At 31.5% G+C, this 21,149-nt stretch overlaps 1 protein-coding gene and 1 pseudogene across 1 annotated transcript; one reads left to right on the top strand and one right to left on the bottom strand.

Annotated features, from left to right (window-relative positions):
- Nucleotides 1-1,294: 1,294 nt before the first annotated feature.
- Nucleotides 1,295-3,723, bottom strand: LOC110807161 (calcium-binding protein CBP-like). Its single transcript, XM_022032198.2, has 5 exons — nucleotides 3,152-3,723; nucleotides 2,782-2,828; nucleotides 2,369-2,604; nucleotides 2,225-2,243; nucleotides 1,295-1,617 (listed from the first exon to the last, which is right to left on the bottom strand). The coding sequence occupies exons 1-5, from the start codon at nucleotides 3,636-3,638 to the stop codon at nucleotides 1,513-1,515; spliced, it is 894 nt and encodes a 297-aa protein (XP_021887890.2). The 5' UTR covers nucleotides 3,639-3,723; the 3' UTR covers nucleotides 1,295-1,512.
- Nucleotides 3,724-15,188: 11,465 nt separating this feature from the next.
- On the top strand, nucleotides 15,189-16,606 carry LOC148252752 (uncharacterized; annotated as a pseudogene).
- The last annotated feature ends 4,543 nt before the right edge of the window (nucleotides 16,607-21,149 follow it).

A 21,149-nucleotide genomic window follows, 5' to 3' on the forward strand; every position in this document is an offset into this window, starting at 1 on the left:
GAGTGATGTATTTTTTAGAATGATTGGAAGAATAGGGTAATATAATTAAATCATATTGCATAAACTTTCACTAGGGCACTCTCAAGCACTCTTCTTAATCAACTCATAGCCAAGAGGGGAACAAAAGATATCTACTCTTTATCTTGAAGGGGGTTTTAAAGCATATGGGTTACCAAGCCCACATGTGAAAATAAATGGATCGTAGTAACCTGTTCATGCCACTTGTTTTCTTTTTCTTTAAGTTTGTGTACATATATATGTGTATGTATATTAGGTTAAAAATGATAATTAATATATTGTATAAGAGATGCACATCTACCTCATTTATTGGAGATATGAATACCTTTGTTTCTCTCATTCGAAACAATCTAGAATGCAAAAACGCAAAAATTCTGATAAGAGTTTTCTCCCAAAGTCATCATCTCTTTTTTCATTCTCTCTTGATCTCCATCAATTTTCTTGCATCTATTCTTCATTTTTCTTGCAGATAAAAGTAGACCAGGTTACAACGAGTTCACAACATATTCTTTCAGGATCACTACGTAAATATCAAGTCACTATTCAACACTAAATGTGTCTTAAACTAACTTGGATAAGATACCTCTTGAATGCTTTAAGGATTAACCACCCATAAGCAACAGTTATACATTGTGACAACAAGACTGCAACCTACAAGCAACCCGACTCAATATTTCATGAAAGAACTAAGCATATTAAATATCTGCTCTTTGTCCTGAGAAGGGATGTCAAAGTGTTTGGGTTACCTAGGCTCACATGTGAAAATAAATGGACTACAGCACCCCCATTTAGGGCACGTGTTTTCTTTTTCTTTAATCATGTGTACATATGTGTATTAGGTTGAAACGGAGAATTAATTATACAATACATGAGATGCACATCCACCTCATTTATTGGAGGTATAAATACCTCTCTTTCTCTCATTCGAACAATTTGAAATGCAAAAACACAGAAATCCAATTATAATTTCTCTTGAAATCATCATCTCTTATTTTGTTCTCTCTCGATCTCCATCGATTTTCTTGAATCTGTCTTCACTTTTCTTCGTAGATCAAAGTAGATTAGGTATTACACCGGGTTCACAGCATATTGTTTCGGGATTACTATGTAATAGTAAGTTACTGTTCAACACAAAACATATACTTAGAAATATTAAAATATTATCGCGGAAATATAATTCCTCTTAGATGTCATAGAAGTTTCCTGCATTGCATTCATTGGATGAAATGTCTAAAAAAAATAGTCTCAATATCTTCTGTTTCGTTGGGGCACACAATTTATTCAAGACTTTTATTAACAAATTCAACTTAGATGATACATGTAAGCCAAAAAGGGGCTAACAAATTATAGTCAACTAATTCAAACTTTTCTGAAGAAACCCTAGTATACCACATCAAACAGCCCACCCAACCCTGAAAACCAACTTTGCAGAAGAAACCCAGTATACTAAATCAAACAGCCCAGCCAAACCTGAAAACCGAAAACCTTAAAACCCTATGCAATGAGGAATGGTAGAACAGTGAGCATGAAAGCTTCATAAGTGAAAGTTGCTGAACCAGAGTAAGAGGTGTCCCGTTCCTTGAATTTCTCTGTTAGTCCCTGCAACATGTAAAAACTTAAAGTCAATTAACATGCAACAAGTATATTACAGGGAATTTCAGTGTCTGATAACTGAGTGATTTAGTTGAAGAATAATTCAATTATATTAATTTGGTAAACAATTCAGGATTTAGTGCCCATACCAGATCAAGAAGAAACTAAATTTTGAAATATTCAAAGCAAGTGATGACACGGAATTAGAATATATTCAAGGTTGAAAAGTCCAAATGGCGTAAAAAATGGACCACCAACTTGAAATAAATGGAAATTGAGGAAAGTCAAAACCAAAACCAAGGAATGCACTCCACCTCACCAAAAAGCCAGGAAACTTTCAAGATTGACAACAGTTGACTTAAGTTGAAGAAAATAACTTTACCATATTTCCCCTTCTCTTTGCAGCATCTATTCAAATACAACTAAGCATTTGAATGGATGAATCTTATCAATTTGTATAGTTGGCTCATGAATCATTCTCCATCCACCCATTTATTAAAGGTATTCTTACTTTGTTCCAACTAACATATACTTTTTTAATCAACACGATAAGTTCTAAATTTATACAATGGCAGATGAGAAAGAGTAAAAGCAAAAATAAAAGTTAGCTTACCTTAACAGTAAGACAGCACCTGCATCATGAAAAAGAAATTTTAAATAGGGTTAAAAATCTTTCAAGATTATAAAAACTGAGACAGGTAAGCTCATTAGGAAAAAAAAAAAAAAAAAAAAAGAAGGGAAAACAGGTTAAACATACTCAATGAAGTTATCATATTCAATAGCCTTGGTTTTGGCGACTCCGGAGTTTCCAAACTTAGAAACGTTATCATAATCAGTAGCCTTAGTTTTGGTGACTCCAGAGTTTCCAAACTTAGAAACGAGTAAATCAAGCACTACTGGTGAAACTGAAAATCCAAGGCTCAACAGTGCCTCCCGTAACTCATTTGCATCTATCTTGCCACTACGGTCCCTATCGAATTTCTCAAATATGGCCTGAAATTTGGAAAACCAAACAGCAAATCGCATACAATCAAAATTGCATAAGATTAATTACCAGAACACACTTCATTCCACAAAACAGAAATCCTAGATATCTGGGTGTGTGGGTATATTCATTTATGTATATATTTTACATTTTTTATAATATAAAAAAAAAAATAGCCCACATACTCTCCAATTCTGAAGGCTGTAAAACACTTGAATAAACTCCTTGGGTCCTGCATTAACAACAATTCATGAATAGAAAAGGATTAGTTAAAAGTAAAATGTGCCGTGTCCAAAATGAAATAATCATGCAAGTTTGGGGGTATTTCTGTCATTAAATGCTTGACAAGTTTGAAAATATAGTAATTAATGAGATAATAATTGACACTGATTTTTTCCAAACTAAAAGCTACCGAATGGAAACCGTCAATCTAGGCGCAATTTAGTCACCTACGCACGCCTAAACGACCGGCCTGTTAACATGCGCACCTACACTTGTAGACAGAGAAATAAAGAGAGAGAGGGAGAGAGAGAGAGATGAAACTGAGAAACTCACCGATCTTTCTAGTGTTAGTATTGGTGAAGAGATACATGAGGAGACCAACAGTCCTCATGCTGAAGGTCTGATTGTACGAAGACAGCGCTCTCTGCAACTCCTTATCGTCGATGAACCCGCTGCTGTCCTGATCAGCCATCTGGAAACAAGCCACGATGCTAGGGTCCGTGCCGGGAGGGAAGGCCGACGGTAACAGAGCCGCGAACGGGCTACCGTACGGGAATCCGCCGGCCGGGGCCTGCATATTGTTCTTAGGTGGCTTCTCGCCTTGAGGAGCTCCGTAGGGCGCTGATGGAGCCCCGTAGGGCGCTGATGGAGCCCCGTAGGGAGCTGATGGAGTCCCGTAAGGCGCGGCGTATGGAGCAGCGGGCGCGCCGTACGGTTGTTGGGGCTGGGACGGCGGCGGCGCGCCGTACGGTTGTTGGGGCTGTGACGGCGGCGGCGCGCCGTAGCCATAGCCGGGCTGAGGGTGAGGGTATCCAGACATGATGATATTCCAGTAACGGGACAGAGAAATCAGCAAATGTTAAAATGGTTTTGGATTTTTTATTCTTTGGTTTTCTGGTATGGATGCGGTATGATGGTATTTATAATCATCGGCAATAAATAAATAAATAAATAATATTCAGCTACTGATATTTGGGCTGGAAGTTGTGAATTATTACGTAATTGTCATACGTGGGATACGATGTCGTTTCCGTAAGACCGCGGAATTTTACGCACTCTTTAAAACGAAGTCAATGTTGTGTTTGATAGTGGATTCAAGAACTTTGTACTTTCTTTTTCATTAATAATTATTATTTTTTAGTTAGATACGTGTTTCCAAATTGGGATAGGTAACTTGATTAAGTAATAATATAAAAAGAAATAAATAATTTATCACATAACCAAATCCACCATTAGATTATTTAAAATAATAATAATAATAATAACTAGTATTTAACATGTAAAACTTTTATTAGAAGAAAAATATTATTAAGAAACCACATTAAATTTGTAATTATTTTGTTTTTAAATAACCATTTAAGAGCTTTATTTAGTAGCTAGATATGCTAAATAAGTGGGGTTGGGTTTTATCATATTATGTGTAAATGCAATATTTGTTAATGAAGACTTGGGCAATGTCTCGCTCTTTCCCCTATTGAGATTATTTAATTAATTTATTTTGTTATAATTATTAAATATATAATCTATATTTTTTTTTTATTTTGGACAATTAATTTAATTATTTAAAAGTTGGTCAGCGTTTACATGTGCCCCAATTCCCTAGTTGACCTCCCTGAGGCGGCTTCCTTCCACCTCTTTATTGTCACATGGCCTCATGCCCACTTGGACTTTTATTTGAGAGTCCGGTTTAGTTTGTACTTCCTATATTGTCCTTTTTTTTTTTTAAATATAAATAAGTGTATTTTTTATTAAATTTAAATGTTTTTATGAAATTATTGTTTAAACACAAAAAAAAATTTATATACTAACTATTAGCTTTTTAATTAAAAAGTTTGTTATCATAATATAAAGTCAAGTATTTTCAAAATACAATTTAACCAAATAAAAAATTATTATTTAATTTGTTTTCCTATGTTGTATTATTTTTCTTGACAGTAATATATTATTAATTACGTAATAAGTCGTAAGATGGGAATTAAAGAATATATATTAGTTTATCAAGTATAGTATTTGTTATGATTAAAAAATATAACATCGAATATTTTGAAAAGAAAAGGCAATTAATTAACATATTTAAGTACATATTACTTGAAACTATATTATCTAACTTCGAATTATAATATTAATTGAAAGAATTAATTTTCTTTTTTTAAAAATTATTTAGAAAAATTTACCAAACTCACATAATTTGTTAGAAAATTGAATTTGAATTCATCATGAAATCACAAGGAATTTGATTAACTAATTAGAATTTTGAAACCATGGAAGAAGACTTTATAGAGAATAAAAAGGGTAAAGAGAAACAAGACTTCAGGTTGAGAGAAAAAAAAAATGAAAGCTTGTGTTTCTCATTAACTAACTTTCGGTATTTATACACACAAGATTAGTTAATTTAATCCTCTGACTAATTATAGACTAATTACAATTAGATTCCAACTACAGTTAACTCATTAAACCAACTATCTAACTTAGTTATCTCTAATAGTCTCTTTCAAGGTGGAGTATGCAAGTCTTTTATACCGAGCTAGCTGATAAGAATTAGAAGTGTTTTTTTAAATCAATCTACCAATTGGTGAATTGATGAAATGGGTAAAAGATGAATTAGTCCATCAATTTTTTGTCTAATAACATGGCAATCAATTTTTATATGCTTGGTATGCGTGCAAAATATACGATTTTCAACAATCTTGATTAGCTAAGAGATTGTTAAAATAAAGACCAATGGTTGAAGTAAGGAGCGGTAGGTCAGTGCATGTAACCATTATACTTAGTAGGTGACTACTGTAAATGTTCAGTATTTTGGTTCTGATGATGACTAAGAGATGGTTCGTTGCTTATTTAACTTTCATAATATAAGAGCATCATCTCATAAAACAGAAAATTCAGTTATTGATTTGTAAAAATCATGACAAGTTACTCAATCAGAATTACTAAATAAATATTTTTTAGAATGATAGATTGCTCTCTATCTAGGCGTGTCTTCAAGATATCTTAAGATACGATGTGCAGCCCGTAGATGTTGTTGTATTGGTGAGTCTAGAAATTGAGAAAGTTCTTATATTGTATAGCAAATATATGGTCTTGCACTTGTAAGGTATATAAGTTTACCAATCAATTGTCGATAAGCTGTTGAATCTACAGGTTATGTACTATCTATTTAAGTTAGCCTGACAGAGGACACCATAGGTGTAGGAGCATTTACACCTTAAAGAGATCAGTTATGTATTTCCTTTGATAAATATTGACTCTTTGTTGTGGATGTGTTACCTCTAAGCTCAAGAAAAATTTTAGTGTGCCAAGATATTTTATTTTGAATATATTGTATAAAAAATCATAGATTAATTATATTTGAGGCATGTTATTACTAGCTATTGAATTTAATCAGGGGGTTCACCCGCGATGGGACTCGACCCAGTTAAAATTACCTACTTAGTTGAAAATTTAAAATTAAAATTGTGGCTAGTTACACATCCAAGTAAAGTTACCCATTTAGTCATCTGTAAAAAAAAAAGGAAATAGAAGAATAAAAAAACCTAGAGAGAATAAACTCTCTCTCTCTCTCTCTCTCAAAGTTCTGCTTCTGTAAAGAAGAAAAATGAACTTTTTTATTAATTTTTCTTCAAAATTTTAGGTTTCTATAAGAGATATTTATATCGTGAATATTTATATACAGTTCGTTATGTATTAATGTAATTATATGTGTTAATATGCACATTGATCTTGAAAAATTAGTTACATAATGGATTTAAGGATTATATATTAATTTTATGAATTTCTAACATTGGTATCATAGTATTTTAGTTAATTGCATGTTTAATTTTATTCTAATTTGTATTTTTATTAAATTTTTGAATAAAAGCTGTTTTTTGCTTTTGTGATAAAATAATTTTATATTTTATTACTCAAATATGTATAATATTGGTCTTAAACAAAAGTGTCAAGAGCTTTAATTTGACATATTATTTGTAATTTTTGAAAAAAAAAATGAGATAATTATGCATTTTTTAGAGTCAATCTTGTTTAGAAAAAAAAAAAAGTTGTGTCAATAAACATTCTGCATATTTCTTCTTTTACCCGTACAGATGTTAAAAATTGGGACATTTTAATTTTTTAGTCTTTTTTTTATAAAAAAATATGTTTTAGACCACCAGGGGGCTCAAACTTGCAACCACAATGTGAAACGTTTTGTGCTCCACCAATTGAACTAGACAAATTTTACAAGATAATTGGAAGTAAAGCAAAAAAAATATAATTGAAAGCAAAATTAATGTGGGTGGCAAAATTTGAACATTTGTGTGCAAAGCCCGCATGATTTCTAGACATGCTAGATAATCACTCTGACACACCTACTATTGTATAAGACAGTATATGAAAACTTAATTTTTTATCCTCTGATCAGTATAATAAAATAGGTCTTATTATATAAATTAATTTTTAGTTAATTAATTTATCATACATGAATAAATTAATTATTAGTAAATTAATTTATTATGATAGTCACTTTGAATATTTTAATTATTAGTTAATTAATTGTGTCATATTTGAAAAAATTAATTATTAGTTGATTAATTTATTATAATAACTATTTTAAATGAATTAATTATTAGTTAATTAACTTATAAAGATAGTTTATTAATATGTTTTTTATTTTCTGTATGTGTTACAGAAAATCAATAGTGATAATAATAAGAACTACTATGACAATTAAGACTCTTTAACAGAGATAGAAAGTTAATCGTATAATATAAGACTTAAAAATACTCATATGGAAGATATTTGAAGACAAACCGAAGTTGAATTTTTAGTGAACCATATTATTAAAGTCAATGTAAAGATTCAAAAAAAATTGTGTGAAAATGAGATCTTTTAAAAGATGAAGAAAAGTATGATGCTCTCAAGGAAAATTTATATATCCTTAGTCATCGAGGCTTGCTTGAGCTTTATTGGGATAAAGAACAAATATATAAACCCATAATTAACAAATTTATCAAAAAATATGTTAATTGGAGTGCTAAAAAGATAGTTGGTGCTTCAATAGGGGTTTTCACAAGAAGAGAACATCATACAATTATTGGTATCCATTTACCTAAAACAAACACAAATTTTCTTAAGGATGACCTTAAAAATAAGCTTAGGAAATTTTTTCCTAAACATAGGATTAGAATAAGATAACTATTTTATATTATTAATTTTTTGTGAACTTTTTATAGGTTGTGTACTTTATTCTTGTTAATGAAATGTTATTCATGTTTTTCATATTTATTTATGTATATACACGATAGCATATTTTTCTTTTATTTGGCTCGTATGAATTTCTATAAAACTAAGAGGTTTTAGTAACCAAAAGTAGCACCTTACATAATTAATTACACTAATAATAATCAAATATTAGAATTCTAGTGATGATTGGAAATATAATATCCTTTTAATTATATGTTTAATATGAGATTATTATTAAAATAATTAATATATGTTAATGACATATATGTATGTTGTTAGACATTGAGTAACATGCATAATATTTATATGTATTGAAAATGATATCTGCATCGAAAAACATTATTGCTGAACTTGACAAAGGAAAATAATTGAATGACGACAATTATGAGATATGGAGTATGAAAATCCAATATGTGTTTGAAGAGCAAGAGGCTCTGAAAGCTTTGAATGAATCCATGAATGAACTTGAAGAAAGGAACACAGCCTAGCATCGGAGGAACCATACAACTTTTGAGACTTAAAAGAAAAAGAACTATCTCGCTCGCATTACATTATTGAATATTGTGGAAAATGAAATCATGAGAGAGTTCAAGAAGTATGACCTAGCTAAAGACATGTGGTCCGCATTAGCTCAAATGTTTGGTGGTATGTCCTTGATCAAACTTCGGTCACTTACTATCAAGTTTGACACTTATAAGAAACGTCTTGATCATATAATGAAAAAATATCTAAGAAAAATGTCAAACATGATAAGTGAGCTAAAAAATATTGGTCATGTTCTTATTCATGGACAACAAGTCTAAGTTCTGATTCGTTCATTGCCCTAAAGTTGGGAACATACAAAGATCCACCTAACCCGTAAGGAATTTATTAGATCTTTGAAAGATGCCATGAAACACTTAGAGCTAGAAAATGATCGAATTGAGGCCAATAAGTCAAGTATTTATATGTACATGACCAGTTTTAGCTCACAGGTGCTGGGGGACATGAGCGCAAGTTCCATAGTGGGTCCCAATAAAAAGAAAAAAGGGGTTTCAAAGCTAATAAGAAAATAAAGTTTCACCAACTAGGGAAAAGAAAACGTCCTTTTAAGAAGAAAAATTTAGCAAAGGTAAAATGTTATAACTGTGGCAACAAAGGACATTTTTCTCATGATTGCAATATGCCCAAAAAGGTAAAAGACATGTTTGCACGTGTGAGTGCAATTTTTGTTACTAGTTCTGTCTTTCTAACTGAATCTCATCCTTTATGGACTGTAGACTTAGTAGCCACAGACCATATAGTGAATGACATAAATGTCTTCGCAACGCATTTTGTATAGAGCACGATGGATATATGTAGGACACAAATCAAAAATGGAGGTAAATGGTATTGGTACATGCAAGTTGGTGATGTGTGAACGTCGAACCCTATTCCTACATGATGTACTATTTGCTCCAAAAATTTGTTCAAAATTTAATTTCTATGTTGGTTTTACTTAAACTTGGTTTCAGTTTGAACTTTAAACCTAGTGGTGTAAACTTATATTTAAAACAAGTTATTACGGACATGCTTATTTTCTAGATAGTTTTGATATTTTAGATGTTGATTATAATTCTTATAATGTTAGTTTTTCCTTATTAACATCTTCTACTAGTGTTGGAATTGATGTAAATGTTTAGCATGCTAACCATAGCAACATTGGTCAACAATGAATGAATAGATTAGCTAAAGAAGTCTTACTAAGAAATATAAAAAAGTAGAATTCTCTACTTGTGAGCATTGCCTAGCTGGAAAAACAGTAAGAAAACCATTTGAAAAAGCCGTAATAACAAATACTACATTGTAACTAATTCATTCTAACATATATGGTCTAATGAATATGAGGGCAAGACGTGATGTTATTTATTTTATCATATTTATGGATGATTATACTCTATTTAGTTATGTCTATTTCATATCTCACAAATATAAAGTTTTTAGTTACTTTCAAAAATATAAGAATTTAGTTGAGAATCAATTAAATAATAAAATAAACGCTTTAAGAACCGATAGACGACAAGAATATTTATCTGATAAGTTCAGAGAAATTTGTGATGAAATAAATGGGAATAGAACATCAGTTAATTATTCAAGCAACATCATAACAGAATGGTGTTACAGAAATAAGAAATATAACTTTACTTGAAATGGTTAGATCTATGATGGCACAAGCTTATTTGTCAATTACTTTTTGGGGTGATGTATTATTATATGGCACATATATCTTTATCTGTGTACCCTTAAAATCAATTTTCACCACACCATTTGAGTTATGGACTAACAGAAAACCAAACTTAAGTTTTCTAAAACCTTGGAGTTGTGCTACCTATGTTCATGATCTTCCCACAAATATGAAAAATTAGATTTAAGAGGAAAAAAGATTATCTTCATAAGATATTCCGAACAATCAAAAGAATATGTATTCATAGAAACACAAGAAAATAGTTATGCAACTGAATTTGATTCACAAGATGTCACATTCTTGAAGAAACTCAAGACCAAACTATTTTCACCTCACAGATACAAATAGACCAACTATATTTGAGTGGGAGTGATATGAGATTCAATGAACCTGTTTCAATTGAAACCTAATCACAAATGATGGTGAGGTCAAGTATGGAAACTAGTCCTAGTGGAAGTAACTTAGAATAATCTCAAATACGTTGAACAAATAAGAAAAGTGTTCCTCGTCACCATTTTGAGATTGAAGGGGGAATATTCTTAGTTACTGTAAAAGATGAGGAAGAGTTAAGGAAAGTAAATGAGGCTTTCAAATGCCCTACAAAAGGAAAAATGGATGAAATCAATGGAAGAGGAAATGGAGTCCATGAAATCTAACTAAGTTTGGGAGTTGATCGATTTACCTAAAAGATGCAAAGCCATTGGGAACAAATGGTTTCTCAAAATTAAGCAAAAAGTTTGTAGTAGTATTGAAAAATACAAAGTTCGCCTAGTCGGGAAGGGATATACACAACAGGAAGGAATATATTATCAAAAAAACTTTTTTTCCTGTTGTTAGAGTTACCTCAATTCGACTAATTCTAGCTATAGTAGCATACATGGATCTTGAATTACATCAAATGGATGTAAAGACTATTTTTCTCAATGGAGAATTAGAAGAAGAGATCTACATGGAACAACTAGTAGGTTTCATTGAAAATGGCCAAGAACATAAAGTACATCGACTTTTAAAGTCAATATATGGTTTTAAACAGTCTTCAAAACAATGTTAGATTCGATTTCATAATGCGATAATGTCACATAACTTTAATATGATTGAAGAAGATTATTGTGTATATATTAAAAGATCTAAAGATCAATTTGTCATCTTATTATTGTATGTGGATGACATACTTATAGTTTGAAATGATAAGGGGTATGTAAAAGAAATTAAGAATTGGTTGTCATCTCATTTTAAGATGAAAGACATGGGAGAGGCTATATATATCCTTGGAGTTAAGATTTCAATAGATCATTTAAAGAATTTACTATCTCTTTCACAAGAGTCGTATATTAAAAAAATTCTTGAACGATTTTATATGCAAGATTGTAAACTCATTAATACCCCTATCACAAAAGGTGAAGCTTTAAGGCAAAGGTTTGTCCTAAAACACCATGAGAAAAAGAACAAATGAATAAAGTTCCTTATTCAAGTGTAGTTGGAAGCCTTATGTATGCTATGATGTACATAAGGCCTGACATATGTCATCCAGTTGGAATGGTAAGTAGATATCAATCTAACCCTGGTTAAATGCATTAGAAAATTATGAAAATAATCCTATGTTATCTCAAAGGCAAAGCTGATTACTCATTTTGTTATCAAGGAATCGGTTTACACTTGAAGGATTATACAGATACTAATTAGAGACGAGATTTAGATGAAAGAAAATCTACCTCTGGATATGATTTCTTACTAAATGGTGGTGCCATATCATAAAGTAGTAAGAAACAATCATGTATAGCTCTTTCCACAATTGAAGCTGAGTTTGTAGCTTTTTCAACTGCAGTACAAGAAACTATTTAGTTAAAAAGGTTTATGGACCATTTGGGAGTCAATAATATTACTAGTAAACTAGTAATTATGAACTGTGATAGCCAAACATCAATAACATATACTAGATCCCAAATTTCATGGAAAAATAAAATATATAAATATTAAATACAATTTTGTGAAGGATATGGTCGCACAAAATAAAGTGAAGAAGAAGTGAAGTACATATCTATGCATGATATGGTATCATATCCATTTATAAAGCCTATACCACATCATAGGCATGTTAAATCATTAGGTTTAGATAGGTGCTAAATGTTAACTGGTTATGTTATCAATGAAAAACTTTATTTTTTTTCTTATTGCCTTATATTTTTTGTAGAGCATACATATACAAACATGTGTATTTATGTCGTATACATCTATACATTTAGAGAAAGCATGTCAGACAAATATAAGAATGGTCTTCTTACACAGGCAATCGCCTTCGTCATTTGGTATGGCAAAGATGAAACAAATTAAGCTAATTACCTAGGTGGTAATTGAGAGACCGCTTAAATATTAATAATTGTCACCACTCATCAGGGTGAGAAACTAAGCTATAATAAAATTGCTAAGTTTATGATAATAAGTAAATAATTTAATTATTATCAATTTATCTATCTTATTGTCATTTTAAAGTTCTAAATAGTTGAAAAGATATGTAAGTGAACTCGAGTTAGATATTGAGTATATCTTACTACAATATGTATGGTATTTATAAGAAATAAAAGACATGCACTCCACGTGAAATGAGAGAATATCATAACATGTGATTCACACCACATGGGCGACTAATTTGATCAACAGGTAATAAAAGTGAGATCTCAATTTTAATATTGTGTGAGACCCTGAGATTTTAAGAGAATCTCATCTAATACTTTCATGACTTTAATATATTTCCTAAACCTTTTAATTAAGGTTCGTTATCTTAGGAAATAACCAAAGGATCATGAATAATTCAGTCCAATGAGATATCTTTAGAAAAATGAATTAAATAAAAGGTGAGAAAATCAAGATAATGGGAAGATCATAAGTTAAAGAATATGTCACATCATTGATGTACATTCATTAGTCGACCAATTATGTTTATCTGTAGAAAAATATAATTATGAATGTACTCGATTTATTAGTTAAATGAGATCGTTAGAGACATAAATATAATATGTGATCTAGGGTATAACATAAAATTACATACTCCAAGCTTCACTATTCAAGAAACTACATACTCCTAATAGATATATAGCTAAAGTGCTCTCGAAGTATAGATGGTCACACAACCTATTTACGTATGAGTCTTGTAGAATTAAAGATAGAGGTGGTCGATGCCACATGGGAAACTATCTGAACCTTGAAGACAAGGTTCCTCTAAAAGGGGGAGATAATGTTAGAGCAAGAAAATCACAAAGAGTTCAGAGAAGGAACCCAAGATATGCAGTCTGAAGTGGATCATAGAGATATGTAGCTGAAGCAGAACAACCAGATGAAAAGTGTGATAAATGTAGATGAAAAACATGAGGAAAATAAAAAACGTGGAAGAAGCCAGAATATCAGTCGTGCCTACCACTGCTTATTTTTTTTTAATTTAATTTCTTTTCCTTTGTTAGTTTTCAGCACCTTCCTTTGCAGTCGGAAGCAGTAGTTAGATTTTCTTGTATTTAAACAAACATAGCACAAGCAATAAAGTAGGAAAATTTTATTCAGCAAATAAGTGGTTTTGTTCTCACCTCAAGTAGAATAATTATCAATCACACTTTTGCTTCTGACTAGGACTTGTCAAGGAGATATTGAATTTAATCAAGTGGGTCATCTATGATGGGACCTGACTCGGTTAGGATTACCCACATAGTTAAAATTCAAAATTAAAATCGTGGTTAGTTACCACATCAAGAAAAAGTTACCCATTTAGTAATCTGTAAAAAAAAAAGGAAACATAAGAAAAAAAAATGTACAGAGAAGAAATTCATTCACTCTCTCTCTTTCTCTCTCAAAAAGTTATGTTTCTATGAAGAAGAAGGAATTTTTTTATTGATTTTTCTTCAAAAGTTTGGGTTTTTAAAAGAGGTATTTATGTCGTGAATATTTACATACAGTTCATTATGTGTTAACGTGATTGTATGTGTTGCTATGCACATTTGATCTTAGAAAATTAGTTACATAATGGATTTATGAATTATATGTTAATTATATGGATTCCTAACACTAGCAATAATAACATCATCAACATGAATGAGAAGTGCAATAAAGCAATCCTCACTAGACTTTAAAAAAAGAGAGGAATTTGAATGAGCTTGAATAAACCCTTGACTCTTTAGATTGAGGAACATGGAATCTAGGAGGATGAGTCACATAGACTTCTTTAAATAAATCACCATATAAAAATGCAAACCAACCCTTGGGGGTCTCAATAGCAAATAGAGTCCTAATTATAGTTAAATTTAAATGTATCTAAGTATTCTATGTCAGATTCTATATATATCCTTAGCAACTAACCTAGTTTCATAATGCTCAATTAATCCATTTGTTTTTCTCTTAGTCTTGTATGCCCACTTGCATCTAATAGGCCTTTTGTCAAGAGGTAGGGTAGTTAATTCTCATGTTTAATTTTTTTTCTAATGTTTTAATTTCATTAAACATTGCCTCTTTCCAATAAGGGTATTTGATGGCTTCATTATATGAGGTGTGTTTTCTATGATTGGTTATGACTAATATGAAATGTCTATATTTTAAAAGTATATTGTTGTAAGAGATAACATTGAATATGGAATAAGATTTAGATGTTTTTGAATTATTATGGGACTTAAGATCATATATATGATAATCATGTAAATGAGGAGGTTGCCTTATAGACCTGCTAGAATGTCAGGTTATTAATGAATCTATGTAATATTGGTTTCATCTATTAAACTTATTTAGGATTCCTTATTCAGGAAATACTCTTGTATATGAATGATAGTTTACCTTATTTAGGATTCTTGTATTGGTAAAATCCTCCCTTACATAGGAAAACCTCTTGTATATATTGAGAAGGTTAGCAGCAATATAATTTAGTGATTATTCTCCAAAATTTTCTCTTCTTCTTTTCATGGTATCAGAGCCATGACTGAAGAAAAGAAAAATCTTAGAGGGACTAGTTCAAACAAAAAAATGCTAGCCCTGTATACTCTGAATACAAACGACAATCCTGAAAATTTAATAACTCAAGTGTAGTTAAAAGACAAAAATTATGAAGAGTGGGCATGAGTAATGCGTATCGCTTTGTGAACCAAAAAGAAATACAGTTTCATTGATGGAACCATGAAACAATCAACAGACGATTCCACTGAAATTGAAAATTGGTGGACGGTCAACTCTATGCTAGTATCTTGGATATTCAATACCATTAAGCCTACTCTACGATCAACCTTAATGTATATAGAAACCATGAAAGATCTGTGGGAAGATGTTAGATAACATTTTTCACATCGGTAATGGTCCTCAAGTACAACAGCTGAGAACATGTATGGCAAATTACAAACAAGATGAACAAGCGGTGGTGACTTATTTTGGAAAACTCAAGAATCTTTGGGATGAATTGAATAACTGTGATCAAATACCAATGTGCACTTGTGCTGGGTGCATATGCAACCTCATTTCTAAATCAGAAAGAAAACATGAGAAGGAAAGAGTTCATCAATTTTTTATGGGATTGGATGAAGATGGATATGGAACAGTACATTTCAATATCTTAAGTACAGAACCCTTGTCAAATTTGAATCGAGCCTATGCCATGGTTGTTAAACAAGAACGAGTAAGAACCATTACACTGACAAAAGAGGACAGAAGCAGTGCTATGAGTTTTGTGGTTCAAGGAGGTGGTCGATATTCAAGGGGGATAAAGAGAAAGACAAAACTGGTGTGTGTTCTAATTGTAACCAAAAAGGACATAAAACTGATAATTGCTTTCAGCTTATAGGATACCCTTAATGGTGGGGAAATAGACCATGCATGACTACTTCTTCACAAGGCAATGGAAGGAAAGGTGATAATGGTGGAGGACGAACCAAGATTGGAACAGCTTAGTAAATACAACACAAACTACCTGGTGGGGGACGTGACACTTTGACAAAATCTGATAGAAAATCTCTTATTGGATTAAATGATGAGCAGTGGACAACACTACTTAAGATGCTAAGTGCGCATAAGAGTGGTACCAATAAAAGATTAATGGGTAAGCAAGAATCTATATCATGGATTATTGACACAGGGGTTACACACCATATGACAGGGACCTTGAAGTGCTTACAAGATATGAAGAATATTGTACCATGCCCAGTATTGCTACCTAATGGAGAGGAAACCATGTCTATGAAAGAAGGGACCGTGTTTCTTAGAGGAGACCTGAAACTGAGACGTGTTCTTTTTGTTCCAAATATGCAATGCAATTTAATCTTTGTGTCAAAGCTTCTTGATGATTCTGATTTTGTTCTTTAAGTCACTAACAAAGTTTATGTTATATAGGACCAAATTTTAAGGAAGCTGATTGGAGCAGGTAAACGACCCAAAGAGCTGTACTTTCTCAAATGAGTGGTGGCAGCTTCAAAAATCAGAAGTAAAACATCTTTTGAACTGTGGCACAAACATATGGGTCATCCCTCAACTAAAGTGGTGGAGCTAATATCTCAAGTTAGAAATTGTGATAGGAATAATGATAAAAAAAATTATATTTATTTTAGAGCAAAACAGACAAGAGAAATATTTTACTCTAGTGATAGTAGAGTCAAAAGATGTTTTTATTTGATACATTACGATTTGTGGGGACCTTACAAAGTCTCGACTTCTTGTGGGGCAAATTATTTTCTGAAAATTATTGATGATTATTCTCGTGCTGTGTGGATATATTGAATAAAAAATCTAAAGTTATTAATGTTCTTAGAGGATTTTTAATATGATTCGTAGATAATTTGAGAAAGAGGTAAAGTATATTAGACGTGGCAATGATAGTGAGTTTCTTTGTCTAAGCAATCATTTTAAAGAGCAAGGAATATTACATCAGACCTCTTGTGTTGGAACCCCCCAATAGAACGAGTAAGTGGAGAGAAAGCATCGGCAAATTCTCAATATGGCAAGGGCATTGCGATTCCAAACCCATTTGCCTATTGATTTTTGGGGAGAATGTGTGCTCACAACTAGTTATTTGATTAATAGAACACCTAGTATGTTGTTAAATGATAAAATCCCATATAAAGTTCTTTTTGGCCACGCACCTTCATATGATAACATTAGAATATTCGGCTATCTATGCTATGTTAGAAAATTAATAGCATTTTTGCACCTTCATCCAAATGATGTCATTTAGATCGAAAAAATATAAATTTAATAGTAAGGCTAGAAAATGCATATTTGTTGGGTACCCATTTAGGAAGAAGGTTTGGAGGTTGTATAATTTAGAAATATCTAAATATGTTGTCTCTAGAGATTTAGTGTTTGTCTAGACATAATTTTCTTATGTAGCTACAAATGATGTTAACATTAGAAGTATGTACTAGAATAATGATGAAGTCAGTTACGAAGATGATTTAAAAGTGCAGCATGAATTGAGCTTAGAAAGATATGACAAAACCTCTCCGAAAATGATGCAAAGTGTTACTACTGATGTAAATATTGAAGCAGAAAATGTAATGACACAGAATGTCTCATGAGAGGAGCTATTTGACAGGGAACATCGAGTTAAACAACCTTCTATCAGGTTGAGGGAACATATGACTAATACTATCATGGCAAATCCCTTTACGCGTTCATCACTTCAATCAAATTCCTCAAGTAATCCTTATCCTATAACATATTTTGTGAATTATGATAAATTTTCTCTACAACATCATATTTTCTTGGCAAATGTGACCACAAGACATGAACTTAGCACATATACAGAGGCAATTAAGGATGAACATTAGTGCACAACAATGAAAAAAGAGATACAAGCTCTTGAAGATAATGGTACTTGGATAGTTGAGGATTTACCTCCTGGGAAGAAAGCGATTGAAAGCAAATGAGTCTATAAAATAAAATACAAGTTGGATGGGAGCATTAAATGGTACAAAGCGCGTTTGATGATTTTTGACAATAAGCAGGTTGAATACGTTGATTATTATGAAACATTTGCTTTAACAAAAAAATATGGGTACAGTGCAAACTTTGTTTGTCATTGCTACAACAAAATATTGGAAAATTCATTAGATAGATGTTCAAAATGCCTTCTTGCATGGAACTTGGAAAAAAATGTTTACATGAAGATGCCACCTGGTTTTGCTTATCAACGACTAGAAAAAGTATGTAAGCTTTGAAAGTCTTTATATGGGTTACATCATGCACCAAGATGTTGGTTTACCAGATTAGCTTCTTCTTTTAAGGAATATAGATTCACTCAGTCATGTTTAAATTATTCTCTGTTTGGATTTCAAAATAAGAATATTCAATTAAATATGTTTTTCTATGTTGACGATTTGATTATCTCTGGCAATGATGGGACATCAATCCAATAATTTAAATATTATTTAAATCAGTGATTTCATATGAAGGATTTGGGTCGGCTGAAGTACTTCTTGGGTATTAAAGGGCACGAAGACAGATTTTTCTCAATCAACGCAAATGTGTATTGGATCTGATTTTTGAAATCAATTTGCTAGGAGAAAAACTGGCTTTGACTCCTTTTGGACAGAATCATAAGTTGGGTCTTATTAATAGTGCAACCATGGACGATTCTGCTCAGTATAGACACTTAGTTGAACGATCTATTTACTTTAAAATTACTCGGCCTGACTTGTCTTATTATGTTCATCTACTTGCATAATTTATGCACCTACCAAAGCAAACTCATTGGGAAGCAACACTCAGAGTTGTGCGATCTTTAAAAGGCAATCCAGGTTGGGGTATCTTATTGCAAGCCAACTGCGATTTGAAGCTGTCTGGTTATTATGACTCAGACTGGGTAGGTTGCCCTTTGACACGCAAGTCCTTAACTGGATATTTTATTCTTCTATGAAGTTCACCTATCTCTTGGAAAACAAAAAAAAACAACACATTGTATCTCGTTCGTCAACATAAGCTGAATATCGATCCATATCCACTACAACGTGTGAGCTCAAATGGCTGAAAAGGATATTACACTTTCTTGATGTTGTACATCCTAAACCTATGAATTTGTATTGTGATAGTCAAACAGCTCTACATATCGCCTCTAACCCGGTTTTTCATGAACGCACAAAGCACATTGAGGTGAATTATCATTTCATTCACGATGAGATATATGATGGCAATATTGCAACAATATATGTGCATACTTCTCGACAACCAACTGATGCTTTTACTAAAGCTTTAGGCACAGCTCAATTTTATTTTCTTTTGAGCAAGTTGGGTATTCACAATCCTCATGCTCTAACTTAAGGGGGGTATCAAGCTTATTTAGGATTCCTTATTCAGGAAATCCTCTTGTATAGGAATGATGGTTTACTTTATTTAGGATTCTTGTATTGGTAGGATTCTTCCCTTAAATAGGAAATCCTCTTATATATATTAAGAAGGTTAGCAGCAATACAATTCAGTTATTATTCCCCAAAACTTTCTCTCCTTTTTTTCATGATGAGCATGTGTATGTTATATAAGTACTAGTGGACTCTGCAAAACATTGTTTTGATCAATATAAGTACTATTGTGGGTGTAATCAAAATCAAATATACGATTAAAATGTGTATACTACATAGAATAAGTAATATATGTATTACCAGAATTTATTGGCTCAGCATCATTTTGCCAGGTTGAAGACTGTGTAATATCACTGTATTATTCTGTCATAACACCATTAATACGAGGATATACAAAATTATCTAAATTTTAACTAGGTGATGGAAAAGGAAACATATTCGCAATAAAGAACACACCCTGGAAAACATATACTCTTTGAGAGTTGAGATCATATACATGGTATTCTTTAATAGCGGAAGGATATCCTAGAAATACACATTTTATAGCTCGAGAATCAAATTTTCAGCAACGTAAAGTATTGGAAGTATAATATTGATAACTAATGACTCTTAGATGAATAAATTTTAGAGGTTTATTGTATAGGATCTAGAAGGGTATTTCATTGTTGATTATTGAAAAATGATTCAAAATTACAGTTAAGTAATTTTTATTGAGTCAATCTGCTTGAGTAAGTTGTTATTAGTTTTCTCCTATTTGTTAGGCATGTATTTCTTAGTTTGGTAGTCAGTATAGTGATAGGATTTATGAAATGGTTTTTTAGCAAATACAGTTACTTTATAAGCCTATAAATAAGCACTTTCCTTTTTTATCAATATCCAAAAAATCAACTCAAGTATTCAACAAAAGATTCATCTGTGATTTAAATCATTTTACTAGTCTGTTCTTATTTTTCCAACATTGATGATAGGAGAAGGTACACGATTGATTAGGTAGACAACATAAAGCATGCAATCTGCCCAAAGTTTCAACGACAAATTTATTTGAAATCTCAAAACTTGAGCCAAATTCATGTCTATGTTATCGTTCCACCACACTATTTTTTTCATGTATATTGGCATGTTTTCTTATGCACAACTCCTTTCTTATCATAAAATTTTAACATGTTGAACTCCTTTTCATTGTCTGATCAAACACATTTTATCTTTTCATTGAATTATGTATCAATGTCTTGAAGAATTCATTATGATGTTGTGTCTTTCTCCTTTGTTCTTCATAGGCAAAATCCATGCAAACCTATTTTTATCATCAACAATTGTTAAAAAACAATAATGATCATACAAGGAAATAGTAGATATAGTACTGCAAATGTTAAAGCACATAAGATCAAAGGACTATTCTACTATTGGATTACTCACTGGAATGATAATCATTTGTTTTTTTTTTTGGCAAATTGACAAATGTCACAAAAAATAAGGAATAAGAAGTAATAAAGTTATCTAATTGATGAAGTAAATCTAGTCTTGGAGAAAAAAGATGTCGAAGATGAAAATGCCACAAAGTTGTTTATGACCATTATTGGAAGAAATGGGAAATTTTGAT

This window comes from Carica papaya, chromosome 8 (assembly GCF_054855325.1).
Source record: "Carica papaya isolate Zhongbai chromosome 8, ASM5485532v1, whole genome shotgun sequence".
Classification (NCBI taxonomy): Eukaryota; Viridiplantae; Streptophyta; class Magnoliopsida; order Brassicales; family Caricaceae; genus Carica; species Carica papaya.